Here is a 12,800-nt window from a genome sequence, read left to right as displayed (position 1 = left end):
AGAAATAGCCAACATTTAATGAAAGGACCCAGGCTATTGCTTCAAAATGACTCCAAAGAGAGAGCTCTAGAGTCATCCCACACAGCTAGTCATGATTCTTAAAGATACTTAGAGAAGAGCCTTGTGGTTCCCAAAATTTCAGAGACTATGGGTATCTGCCACAGGTGAAGGCATAGTATATCCTCCCTAATATGCAGGAGGCTCAGGCAGGGCAATGACAAGTCCCACCTGGGATACAGAGTGAATTCAAGGTCGACCCAGGCAATTTAGTAAGACAGAGCCTGAAAACAAAACTTGAAAATAAGGGTGGGGGAAGTGTATAGAACATGCAGGAAAACCCCAGCACCCTCAAAGTTATTTTTTGGTGAAGGGGATATATACTAGTACAGATAAGCAATGGTTGAGGTCGCAAAGGTCAGCAGGATCCAGGCTTGTCATTGTTTCCTTCCTGGAAACTAGACGTCTGGGGTCTTCCTTATTTATTCTGTTCCTATGTTGGCTTCATGCTACATCCGAAGAAGGAATCTAGAAGGCAAGGCTGTGGCTTTTTATCTTCACGTGCCAATTGCCAAAACCAATCCCAGAACTTGTCTGACTGGCTCTACGGAGGCACAGAGATAAACAAAGCTTGAGTAAACAAAAGGAAAACCTGCCTGTCCATCACATGGCTAGGCAAGCAATGTAGGACGTCTTTATGGGCACTTGCTAAATCAGTTCCCATCCCAGCAATAATGCAAAATATCCTTCCTGAGGAGTGTGACTTATTATCATGTTGATAGCAGTGACTTAGGGAAGGAGAAGAATAAAAGACTGGGACCCACTGTAGTGATAAGAAACTAAGTACCTTAAGGGACTGGGGGTTTCTTAAACCTTTCTGGCAGGAGCATACACTGGCCTCTCTTTCATGAATGTAGGTCATTCTCATCACCTTGGGATGCTAGACTTTGGCGGGTCTGGTGATGTAACAAGGCTGCACATGCTCGTGAGAAGAAATGACCTTCCCATCCTTGATCTCCTTGGTGATGGTGCATATCTTAACCAGGATCCGGGATGGGGGTCCAGAGGCACTGCAGGGCTTGTGAATCCCAGGGAGTGATGAAGATATATAAACTGGGGTCAAACATTCCATAGCTCTGGTCTGGAAGGATGGTTCACATTTGGTGGCACATGGGTTACAGGGAAGCCTACGTAGAAACAACAACAAAAACAACAGAATTTTAGCTGTGATTCAGGAAGGGCAATACGAGCTTTCCATGGAGATGGAAATGGCTAAGCTGTCAATAGTTGTCAAAATAAGCACTGTTAAATGCGTATTCATTTATTCTGTGCTGTGGTTAGTAGAAGAACCAGAATCAGAGCAGTTCTGTTGGAAGACAGCCTCCTGACTTGAGAAGTAGCACCTGGCTTAAGCTTCTACTCTAGCCCCATGTGAACCACACTGCACCAGCAGTAAAAACAGGGGCAGGGCCCAGCTCTCTTGTTTGCTAGTGGGTGATGTTGGATGAACCAGTCAGCCGTCCTGAGCTTTAGTTTTGTATGGGCAGACTGGACACAATGAGAACCAAACTCATAGATCAACAAGGAATGCATGCAGCAGCAAGCAAGCAGAGGGAAATGGAGATGAGTTAGATAATTTTCTTGTGTGGGGGAAAGTTTTCATACAGTTAGTGGTGATCTGAATCCCACTCATGGGGGAGTTTTTAGAACATCACCAGGAAATTGCAAAGTGCCCCTTGGATGGCTCTAATTTTTTTTTTTTTAAATTGGAGTAGCCAGCAGTTTGTAATTCACTCTTTTTATTGGATAAGTGACTGGTGGCCCTTTGGCTTACTGTAGTTCTTTAGAGGGACAGTGTCACCTCACATTGCACTTGTGCTGCGTGCACCTGCCAATAAAGAGAATGTAGTGAAGAGAGGCGACTGATTATTTTGGGGCAGCTGGTGTCCTTTGCAATTTTAATGAAGCATTTGTGGGGTTAGTTTGGCCCAAGTTACTTCAAAGAACTCATGATTAGCTGAGTTCTTTATGGGTTGGCTGGCTTATTATCATTGCAAAAACAAAACAAAAACCATAAAGCTTCTTATTTGTAAAAGAAAGGATGCTGAAACACACACACTCCTGTTGGGATGAAGAGCAATATCTAGTCAGGGTTGGGGGTTTCAACATGAGCACTGTGGTCCCCTACAGGACCAGGGTTGTCCTTTCTCTTCAGCAGAGTCCCATGTTCATCTTAGACCAAGGATCCTCAACCTTCCTAATGATGCGACCCTTTCTTTAATACAGTTCCTCATGTTGTGGTGACCCCAACCATAAACTTACTCTTGTTACTATTTCATAACTGTAGTTTTGCTACTGTTATGAATTGTAATGTAGTAAATATTTGATATTTCTGAGTTCTTAGGAGACCCCCGTGAAAAGGCTGTTTAGCCCCCAAGTGGTCATGACCCACCCATGAGTTGAGAACTGGTGTCTTAGTAGGATGAAACCTACAAGGAATTAATTCTGTATGTTGCTTTTCAAACCAGTTTAGTTCAACCCGTGTCTCAAATTGGGACTTGGTTACACTTGTAGGTCTTTAGAGAAGATTTTATAATCTCCATCTAGATTTTCCAATCACTGCCAAGAAGATCAGAACGTTGTTCTCTGATGCCCCCCACTCCACCGTGTGTGTGTGTGTGTGTGTGTGTGTGTGTGTGTGTGTGTGTCTTTCTCAAATATATCATTTTAATTTTACACACCTGCCATCCAAACTCTCCAGAAGGCTGCGGTAGGTGGTGATCTCACACTCCAGCCGGGATTTGGTGTCTAGCAGAACTTCATATTCCTGGTTCTGTCTTTCCAGTGCACCCCGGATGTCTGCCACCTGAGCCTCCAGGTTATGGATCAGACCCTGGATCTGAGCTAGCAGGGTTGTGTAGCGGGCCTCTGTCTCTGTCAGAATGCATTCCTGGGAATCTCTCTATGGAGGAGGAGGAAAACAGATTCAAATATTGACTCCCTTAAAATTCCCTTAATATCCTTATTAAGGCCATTTTAAACAATAGTTTCTTTGTGACAGTGCTAATGGTTCTCTAAGCCCTTTATTACTTCCTAGCCAAGTACATCTAAGGCAAAAATGATAATTCTGTTCTGCTTTATGCCCTCACTCGTTTATTTCTGCACCCCACCCTCTGCCATTTAATCTGGCTTATGAGAGAGAGAAAAAATCTGCCTCACTTCGTTGAAGCCCAGACATTAAAACCATACCAGGACAACTCATCCATCCGGCATCTGAGTCTTTCAAAGGAAGTGGGCATTTTTCTCAGTGGATCAATTCCTTTCTAAGTAAAACATGGGTGTTGAAAGTCAAATGTGTCAAGTTCTTTCTTGTTCTATCATTTTGTAAGTCTATAGATAATGGTGGGATTTTAAGTTTTAATAACCCTAGTTATTCACACGATTATCTCAATTTTTATAGTTGACAAGAATGAGGTTCAATGAGTTGTCCAACATCACATGACTAACAGGTGTTGAAATCTGGGGCAAGGGTTTCCTAATGCTCCTCCTAACAGGACATTTGAGTACTGTCTTATTTCAGAGATGCGGTCTCAGGAAGCAGAGGTGGTACTGGCTCTGGGATCTGATCCCAACATATTTCTTTGGTGACTTTGAGAAGGTCACTCACTGCTTTTAGATCCCAGTGTCTCCATCAGTGAACTAGGTGTGATGGTGTTTAGTGTGGATCTGGCTTGAATAAATCCTCCGCCTTCTTGGGAACCTCACCAGTAAAATTGGTTAATGGTTTACATCATCTCTTTCAGAACTTTGTTTTAGAATTCCAATACGGTAGTTTACAATAGTGTTTTGCAAAAAATAAATCAAATTCTCTCCTGTTATTTCTATGGATCATAATCAGTATGATATACTCTTGGAGTGGGGAAAGAACTACAATCAGATAAGTTTTGGAATGCTGAGTACTGCATATCTCTTTTTTGGAGATCCATGGTGTATGTTACCTTATAGGGTAGCTGCAGGAAGGCTAACTTTCGTTTAATCTAACATTTCTAAGACTTACTTGACCATGAAGTTCTTTTTTAGTCACAGACCCTTTAACCAACATGCACACAGTCTAGGAAACAGTGGAACACTCAGACAAGGACTGTTGCCACCAGAATAAGGTTAGGCATGGACAGCCTCCGGGGTACCATTCGGTGTTGGGCCTGCAGTTCAACCTCGAGGGCATTCCTGGTACGTCTCAGTTCAATTATGTCCTTTTGGCAGCAATGTTGTTGTTGAGAGCTGGTCACTACTTGCTGATTCAGTTCCTCCATCTGAAACACAAAGATTCCAGGTATTTTGTAAGGAAGCATGACTCACGGAAGGACTCCTAGAAAGGTCAGTGTATTATTTTTGACTTCTTTCTTTTCCCCACCTGTGTATTGAACCATAGTTCCACGTCTTTACGATTTGTCTCCACAATGGACTCGTATCGGCATCTCATTTCTTGTAGAATTTGATTTAGATCAATGGAAGGGGCAGCTGTTACTTCAATGTTGATTCTGTCCCCAAGTTGGCACTGTAAGGAATTGATTTCCTATGGAAAGAAAAAAGAATGTGAAGTTATTTAGTGAATCATTGACTCTTTCCTATCATGTTCTTGTTTCAATTTGACAAATAATTAACTTTAATTGGGTCTGGAATACAGCCCACAACAAAGGGTACATGATTTATAGGTGTTATTGAGATGACCTACAATGATTGAAGGTGATTTCAGGTCTGACTCTGTGCACAAACGTGCAAAAAAAGAAGGAATTGACTAACTTTTAAAGGAATTAACTAAGTTTTAAAAGCTTTAAGATCATTTCCAGGGATGAAAAATGGAGGCAGTAACATGGAGGTGGGTTTTGTATGGAAATAGCACCATCTCCATGATGCCCCCATTAACTTGTGCCAGCATTGGCTTTTTCCAATAGGAGGTGGAAGAAGTCTGTTCAAGGATTTCTGCAAAAACCAGTGAGGATGAGACAACGGGGACGATGGAGAATTTTCTACCCATGTGGCAACAGATATAATATAGTAAGCTGGTGGTATGAGCTCTAGTGTCATAATCAGGTCTGACAAATGAAGAATTGCCTTGTTGGGATACACTTGTTATGTACAATTAAAAGGAACTGATGCTAATTTTAGGGGTTTAGCTTGTGCTGATTCTTGGCCTTTGTCTCACCTCTTCATGGTTGGTTTTGAGGGTCAGAAGTTCCTCTGTCAGAGACTGGACTCGTGCTTCCAGGTCAGCCTTGCTCAGAGTCAGCACATCTAAGATCTGCTTCAGGCCATTGGCATCGGCTTCCACTAGCTGGCGTAGGGATAACTCAGCTTCGTAGCTTTAAAAGCCAGAAAGAAAAGAAAAAAGTCATTAGAAAGTAGATGTACAGGCAAGCTAGGCAGAACCTCCAGCTTCATTCTCCTGTGGGATGCTCACTGAGTGTTTCTATGGAAGACTTTATTCTTTGTAGAAGGGAAACCCTTTGATTCATATCATGACGTAGTCTGCCAGAGTGATGCCACCTTGCTGTCTTTTGAGATGAGGGAATTGATTTTTCTTCCTTTGCTCCCAAAGGCAACACAGTATAAGAAAACCACTGGGTTTGGGTTCAGGAAGCCGGAGTCTGCATTTTTGGCTCTGTCTCTTATTGCAAACTTTTGTGTAAGTTTCTTCCTCATTACAGCAAAGTTTTCTTGTCTGGGGCAAGGTTATTTATTTATTTATTTATTTATTTATTTATTTATTTATTTTAATATCACTGCAGTTAATCCTGTGGGTCTATAGGTCGTCACTGCAGGTGCTGTGTGCAATGTTAGGGCTATTAATCTCAAGCACATTGAATCTGAAGGTCTTTTCTGGGTTAGTGTTGATAGGCTATAGTTAGTCTCACTGGGAATGTTAAGTCAGACCCGGGGTGAATTCTATCACCGGCGACAGTGCTGGGCAGGCTTACTTGGCTCTTAAGTCATCTGCAGCCAGTTTGGTGTTGTCAATTTGTGAGACCAGTCTGGAATTCTCAGCCTTGGTACACAAGATCTAGAATTAAGAGATTGAACACACAAATGAGACGAACACCAGGATATCCTACTTTAAGAACCAAAGGGCCATGTGTTCCACTTAGCAGAAGACTAGTTAGAATTTTCCTGAATCTTCAGAGAGATTTCCTTAAGAAATGTGGGAAGCATTGGAGAATCAGAGTTCTTGTTATTTTTCTGAGATTAGCGAAAAACCATGTAAATAAAAAAAATTGCGTATTTTTAAAAAATATGGTCTCTTTTCTAATTTCCCCCCAATTTACTGTGACATACTAGAATGCAAATACTTGAGTCCAGACAAATTTTCTCAAAGCCTAGAATGGTGGCTGCAACATTTTTGTTGGCGTTCAGTAAATATTTGTTGAAGAAAACCAAAAACTAAGTAAACCCAGGTGTGTAGCAGCAGTCACTGGACAGGAAACTGAGGTTTGGTATAAAGACACACTATTTAAATACCGTGAAGATGACAACATGGGCATTAAAGGTCCTAGTAGTTAATAACACAGAGTAAAGCTAAAACTATTTGGAGGCTTTAGAAAGCAAAATAGCTTCTCAGAGCCCTGTTCTCTTATTTTTATTTAAGATGTGGCAGCAACTTACTAGCTTTCAATCCTGAGTTATTTGGTTATAAGATGGCAGAACACACAATAAATAAAAAGATATAGAAAACTTTGTGTGTATTATCTCAAGATGAATTTCAATTAAGGGACTTCTCCCTCCCTCCCTTCCTTCTTTCCTTATTTATTTTGTTTTTTTCCAGACTGAGTTTCCCTGTCAACCTCTGTCTGTCCTGTAACTTATTCTGTAGATCAGGCTGACTTGAAACTCAGAGAATTACCTGCCTCTGCCTCCCAAGTGCTGGGATTAAAGGCGTATGCCACAGCAGCTAGCTTCTCTTTTTATTCTTAAAAACATACCAGCAGAGAAGGATCTAGAAAGACTAAAACGTAACAGATAACCCATAGTTTGATTCAGCACTTTGGCGAGTTCTCACCTTCTGCTGGAGCTCCTCAATGGTGGTATAGTAGGACAAGCAGTCAGGACACAGGACAGGCAATGCCTTGCTGCACTCCTCCTGGATTTTGTTTTCTAGTTCCGAGTTCTCCCCTTCCAGCATCCGCACCTTTTCCAGGTAGCTAGCAAGGCGTTCATTCAGAGTCTGCATGGTCTCTTTCTCGTGACTGTTAATGCCTTCACCGCACCAGCTGCAGTCTTCCAGACAGGGATGGAAATGGTAGGGTCTTATCAAGTAGTTAGGGGTTCGATAAAGACAAGGGGTGGGCCCACAGCCCCAGCCCTGGGGAGTTCTTTGAGTAAGGCCAGTTGATTGGCCATCATGACAACAGCTGTTGTTAGAAGAGCTGGTCCTAAAATTTGTATTTCCAGAGCTGTTTTGGGGTGCAGATGAAGAAGAAATAGTTACTGTAGAACCCTTGGTCTCCATAGTGTGTGTCCAGCTTCAGGTTGTTCCAGAGTTTGTGGTCACCACCTGAAGCACCCTCAACTTATCCTAAATGCCAAGCCTGTGGCTGTTCTTCTTTGATGTGCTTATATAGCCTTCCTTCTAGGTGGTGACACAAGAGGTGGGGTGTTTTCCTTTCTAATGTTTATATCGAATCCCACAGGAACATCTCATTAATCTGCTTTTTACTCGACTGAGAAGAGTTACTTGTCTCATAAAAATGTGCATTTAGGTGGTTACTAAGTTATTATCCATCGCAACAACTACTTGTCATTGGGCCCAGAGCTTCTTATTGGGTCTTCAAAAGGAACAGCCATCACACTCTCAGCAGCATCCATTATTAAGCAGGTGTGAGTGTGTTGGGCTCTTGAAATCCTTGTTGACCTCTCTAGCTCATGTTCAGCTTCACCAAGAATGAGTCCAACCTTCTTTTCCTTTCTTCTTTAGAAAAGGGAAACTATTAATATCTGACAATTATTGGAGAACTTAGAAACCAGCATTTCATTTTGATTTTGGTCTGACCAACTAATTTCCCTATTTCCCTTACTCAGACATGGCCAATATGGATTAAAATGTTTAAACAGGGCTGTACAGATCCAATTGTTGGTATCATGTTTGAGCTTTCCCGATAGGCTTTGAATGCTAACAAGTGCTAACATTTCTCAGGAAAGACACCGATTACTTTGTGGTTGCTCACAGTCCGTATCTTATACCATTTTTATTACTCAGTGTTTGCATGGTACAGGAATCTGTTGGGCTTGATTTGATGTTGAAGGCAGGTGTGTTCTTTCTGAGAAAAACAGCATTTCAACATGTCTAAGAAGTCACTTGATTCTGGTGCTTCATGGAGGCTGTAAGGGAGAAAGATGTTCTCCCTTTTCCCAGCTTCTAGAGGTGACCCACACCTGCTGTGCTTGGGTAAATGTCACTTAAAGGCCAATGTGTCATTGGCTTGGTCAATCGATGTGGTTACCATGGGGGAGATGGCTGAGTCTTTGGGAGGTAGAGAGAAAGTTAGATGACTGAGGGTGATCTAACTGTGTCTGTGAAGGAGATCTTGGGCCTTTAGTACCATCCTCTTTGCCCTAGTTTGGTTCCTATTGCTTTGGTAAACACCAAGACCAAAAGCAAGTTGAGGAAGAAAGGGTTCATCTAACATCTTACAGTCTGTCATGAAGGCAAGTCAGGGCAAGAACTCAAGCCAGAACTTGGAGGCAGGAACTGAAGCAGAGGCCATGGAGGAACATTGCTTGCTGGCTTGTTCTCTAGGCTCACTGCCAGCTACCTTTCTTAAACCTCTCAGGACCACCTGCCCAGAGGTGACACTGCCCACAGAAGGATGGATCCTTCCATATCAATTGTTAATCAAGAAGTATCCCCACCCCCATGCCTACAGGACTATCTGATAGAGGCACTTCTTCAGTTGAGTTTCTCTCTTTCTAGATGACAATAGCTGTTAGCACGACAAAAACTAGCTAGCACACTCCCTTTCCCCCTGGCCACCGTGAAGCAAGCGGCTTCCTCCACCATACACTTCCACAGTGATGTGCTGCCTCTAAGTGATGGCTCCTCTAGGCCATGGAGACAACTCACCATAGACTGCAACCTCTGTAAGAATGAGCCAAAATAGCTGGACGGTGGTGGCACACGCCTTTAATCCCAGCACTTGGGAGGCAGAGGCAGGTGGATCTCTGTGAGTTGGAGACCAGCCTGGTCTACAGGAGCTAGCTCCAGGACAGTCTCCAAAGACACAGAGAAACCCTGTCTCAAAAAACCAAAGCAAAACAAAACAAAAAGAATGAGCCAAAATAAATGTTTCCTCCTTTAAGGTGGTTCATGTAAATATCTTTCCCTCATGGTGATGGAAATCTGATGACTACCACATCATTGGTTTGCGGTCCTCTTAAATCTTCAAAACCAAAAGTGACCCCTTGAGTTTTGCTAATATCATACCACTCTGACACAGCTTCCACCTCTCTGGACTATTTAAGGCCCTCTATGATTACAATGGGACCACCCAAATAATCCAGCATAATCAGATAATTAGCAACTTTATGTCCCTTTTGCCATGCAGCATAATATATTAACAGGTTATGAGATTAGGGCATGGCCACATTTGCAAGGAACCCCATATTTCTTAATAGTAGCAACAAACATAAAATTATGGGACTCAATTTTGTTTAAAAAGGTACAATATTTGCATGAACAACTTAGATGTTCAACTACATCTAAGGACAGAAAACTAGGATACATAGAAAGATATGTCAGGCTTTTGGATGGAAACATAGTTTACATCATTAAATAAAATCTCAGCTGTATGTTAATTTAATTAACATACCAATAATGTATTGAGATCCTCTCAAAATAAATGTTTTTCTTGAACTTCAAAATATAATATTTTGAAGTTTTATGAGAGAAATTAGTCAAGAAAAAAGAAATAGTCCTTTCACTCCTGTGAAAAGGGTACTAAGAAGATTTGGATTTAATATGTGATAAACAGGATGCTTAAAAACAACAGGGAAAATGTAGACTGTCAACTGTACTCTGGGGACATTCTGCATCACCGTGCAGAGATGATGAGTGCAATCTCCCCAAGGGCAGACATGAAACACACAGATGAAGGAAGATGGCAGAAACTTCCAACAATAATTGGGAGGGACTTGGCAGGGAGAGCATAGAGGATGGCTGAGGATACAGCTTAGGTAGGATGAAAAGGAGTTACAGGACAAGGCTGGCTAGGTCAAGGCCATGCAGATAATCATTGCCAGCTGATGTGGAACTTGAATCATTAGTTTGTTGGCTAACCTAAGATTCTTACAAATTTTATGTTTGTTGACTATCTCAAGATTGATAAAAAAACACATCAAGATAAGTTATACAGAATAGCCACGGCATAGCCAGAATGCCCCAAGTGAGCAAATGAGCCAGTAGTGGAAAAATGATGGAGACAGCCCCCGCTGTTCTATGGCAATGTAAAGAGGGCAAGCAATGCCTTTGTGGAAGAAGAGCCTCAGAACTCAGGGAAGAGGGATGCTATGGATGGGAAACAAACGTGCTTACAGGGAAAGGAAAATTGACCACATGCTAAAGAAGACCCACATTAGGAGTTAATCGACCGGTTGTGGCTTTGCAGGAATCAAAGGGGAATCAGTTCAACAGTGCAAAATAAGGAAGTGAGTCATGAGTAAAGCAACTTACAAGGAGTGAATCACTAATCTCCAGGCTTGCCTTTTTTTTGGCCTGAAAGTAATAAATCAATTTGTGGAATTTATATAAAAGCACAATAAAAGAAAGCTACTGTTAGCTGCTATGTTCTCCTTCTGGCCTTCTTCATACAGCTTTGAGATTATGAAATGTTATAGTCAAACTTATTGATACTTCATGGAGTCTTAATTTTGAGTTGCTGCTACTCATTCAGAAGTTTTAGATGAATTCTACATTTTCTTTTTTAGCTTGTTTGTGGTTTACATTGTATATTTAAAAGCTTGATCTATTTGGAATTGGAATATATGAGGAAAGTAGTGAAGGTTCATATGTACAGTTGCCACACATCTTTATTTCTATTTTTTATAGCAGAGGTTTGAATGTATACATACATGCACACACACACACACACACACACACACACACACACACACACACACACACACTCATCACCCAGATTAAGATATAGAATAGATTATCAGACACCACCAGCCTTTTAACTTTATGTTCTGGGTGGTGGTGGTGCACGCCTTTGATCCCAGCACTCGGCAGAGGCTGGCAGATGTCTGTGAGTTCAACGCCACCCTGGTCTACAAAGCTACACAGAGAAACTCTGTCTTGACAATCCAAAAAAACAAAAATAAAAAAGTCAAACCAGTAATTAACTTCATGTTCTTTCAAGCTAAATCATCCTCCTCATAGTGGCTACCACTTCAGATACTCAGTGCTGCAGGCAAGCTTTGCTTGTTCTAGAAGCTTATATAAATATAATCATATTGTTTATCCTTCCTTGTCCCGAAGTTCTTCATCTCATCAGGTATCTGAGATTCATCCATGCTCTGATAATTAGCAACTAATTATGCCTTAGCTTATTGATAACTGCTCTGTGTGAGCAGTTGGGCTATTTCTATTTTGGTTCTATTAAGAATATAGCCATTGTGAGATGTTTTGAACGAGTCTTTTCTGTAGCATGAAAAATAAAAGACCCAGAGACAGATATTAGGGTTCAAACTTCAAGCTTTCTGAATCCGCAGGCATGTTTAATAAATCATAAATAATGTGTCACCAGACTTCTCTATGTGTGCATATAGTCATTTCTCTTGGGAGCCTAACTGGATGTGAATTGTTAGGTCCTAAGAAGGGAATTTTTCCAGGTAGATACTGATATATGTATACAAATTCAAAATACAAATATGTGTTTAGACATAATATTAATATTAATAAGTCTTTTGTTTCATCTCCAGAGAGAATAGAATTTCATTATAAATATACTAAATGAGAAGCCTAAAGCATGCAACATGAATAATAAAAACTCAGAGACAAATGTTGGAATTCAAGCTGAAGATCAGAAAAGCAAAGCAGCCAGCCAGCGGCTCTTACTTCTACCAAGGCTGAAATGGAGATCCTGTCTTTCCTGTGACTGGAAAATAAATCTCACACGAGACACTTTGTTTCTTCTTTATGTTCCTCTCTAGTGCTGGGATTAAAAGTATGAGCTCTGTTACTGTTTTAGACTGATTCAGTCTCGTGTAGCTCTGTCTCTTGAGTCCTGGGATTAAAGATGTGTGCCACCAATGCCTGGCATCTATGGCTAACTAGTGTGGCTAGCTTTGCATTCTGATACCCAGGCAAATTTTATTAAATCATAAACAATATATCACCACAATCTCTAACTCGAGAGGTATATAAGATAGGAGCAGGGCATTAAGTATTCAGTATCCTGACAATTAGTCTCCAGCCACGTTGAGGACAGGATTCCCCTTCCAGCCTTTGTAGAGGTAAGAGTTCTCTGGGGGCTTGGCTGCTTTGCTTCTCTGATCTTCAGGCAAGCTTTATTAAATCACAAAGAGTATATCACTGCAAAACATGCATGAATATGTTTATGTATTATATATTTAAAGAATAATATACTTTATATTTAATAAGACACGGACAAGGAAGGAATATTTCACCCAGCCTGTGACTATTTAATTTTCTTAGCTATTTATTTTCATCCATAAAATATTTTAATGATTATGGAGTTCAATCTACATTTAATGGTGTCCCCTGTGTTCTGAGCAGTCTTTGTATGTCATTA

General features: G+C 41.1%; 1 protein-coding gene across 1 annotated transcript; it reads right to left on the bottom strand.

The window, feature by feature from the left end:
* Positions 1-937: 937 nt before the first annotated feature.
* LOC100774371 (keratin, type I cytoskeletal 39) lies at positions 938-7,501 on the bottom strand. Its single transcript, XM_027427738.2, has 7 exons — positions 7,052-7,501; positions 5,976-6,058; positions 5,204-5,360; positions 4,412-4,573; positions 4,185-4,310; positions 2,739-2,959; positions 938-1,184 (listed from the first exon to the last, which is right to left on the bottom strand). Exons 1-7 carry the CDS (start codon positions 7,499-7,501, stop codon positions 938-940), a joined length of 1,446 nt encoding a protein of 481 aa, XP_027283539.1.
* Positions 7,502-12,800: the final 5,299 nt, after the last annotated feature.

The sequence above is a fragment of the Cricetulus griseus genome, chromosome 7 (assembly GCF_003668045.3).
Source record: "Cricetulus griseus strain 17A/GY chromosome 7, alternate assembly CriGri-PICRH-1.0, whole genome shotgun sequence".
Taxonomy (NCBI): domain Eukaryota; kingdom Metazoa; phylum Chordata; class Mammalia; order Rodentia; family Cricetidae; genus Cricetulus; species Cricetulus griseus.
The sequence above is the reverse complement of the archived record's forward strand: the minus strand, read 5'-3'. Positions and strand labels throughout refer to the sequence as shown.

What these genes read in the sequence shown, in the direction of transcription:
- LOC100774371 (XM_027427738.2), bottom strand. Translation starts at nt 7,501, where the DNA reads ATGGAGACCAAGGGTTCTACAGTAACTATTTCTTCTTCATCTGCACCC. An exon ending in TCAAAACCAACCATGAAGAG is followed by an intron (nt 4,574 to 5,203) that starts GTGAGACAAAGG and finishes TTCTTTCCATAG; the next exon opens with GAAATCAATTCCTTACAGTG. An exon ending in TGCAGGCCCAACACCGAATG is followed by an intron (nt 2,960 to 4,184) that starts GTACCCCGGAGG and finishes CCTCCTCCATAG; the next exon opens with AGAGATTCCCAGGAATGCAT.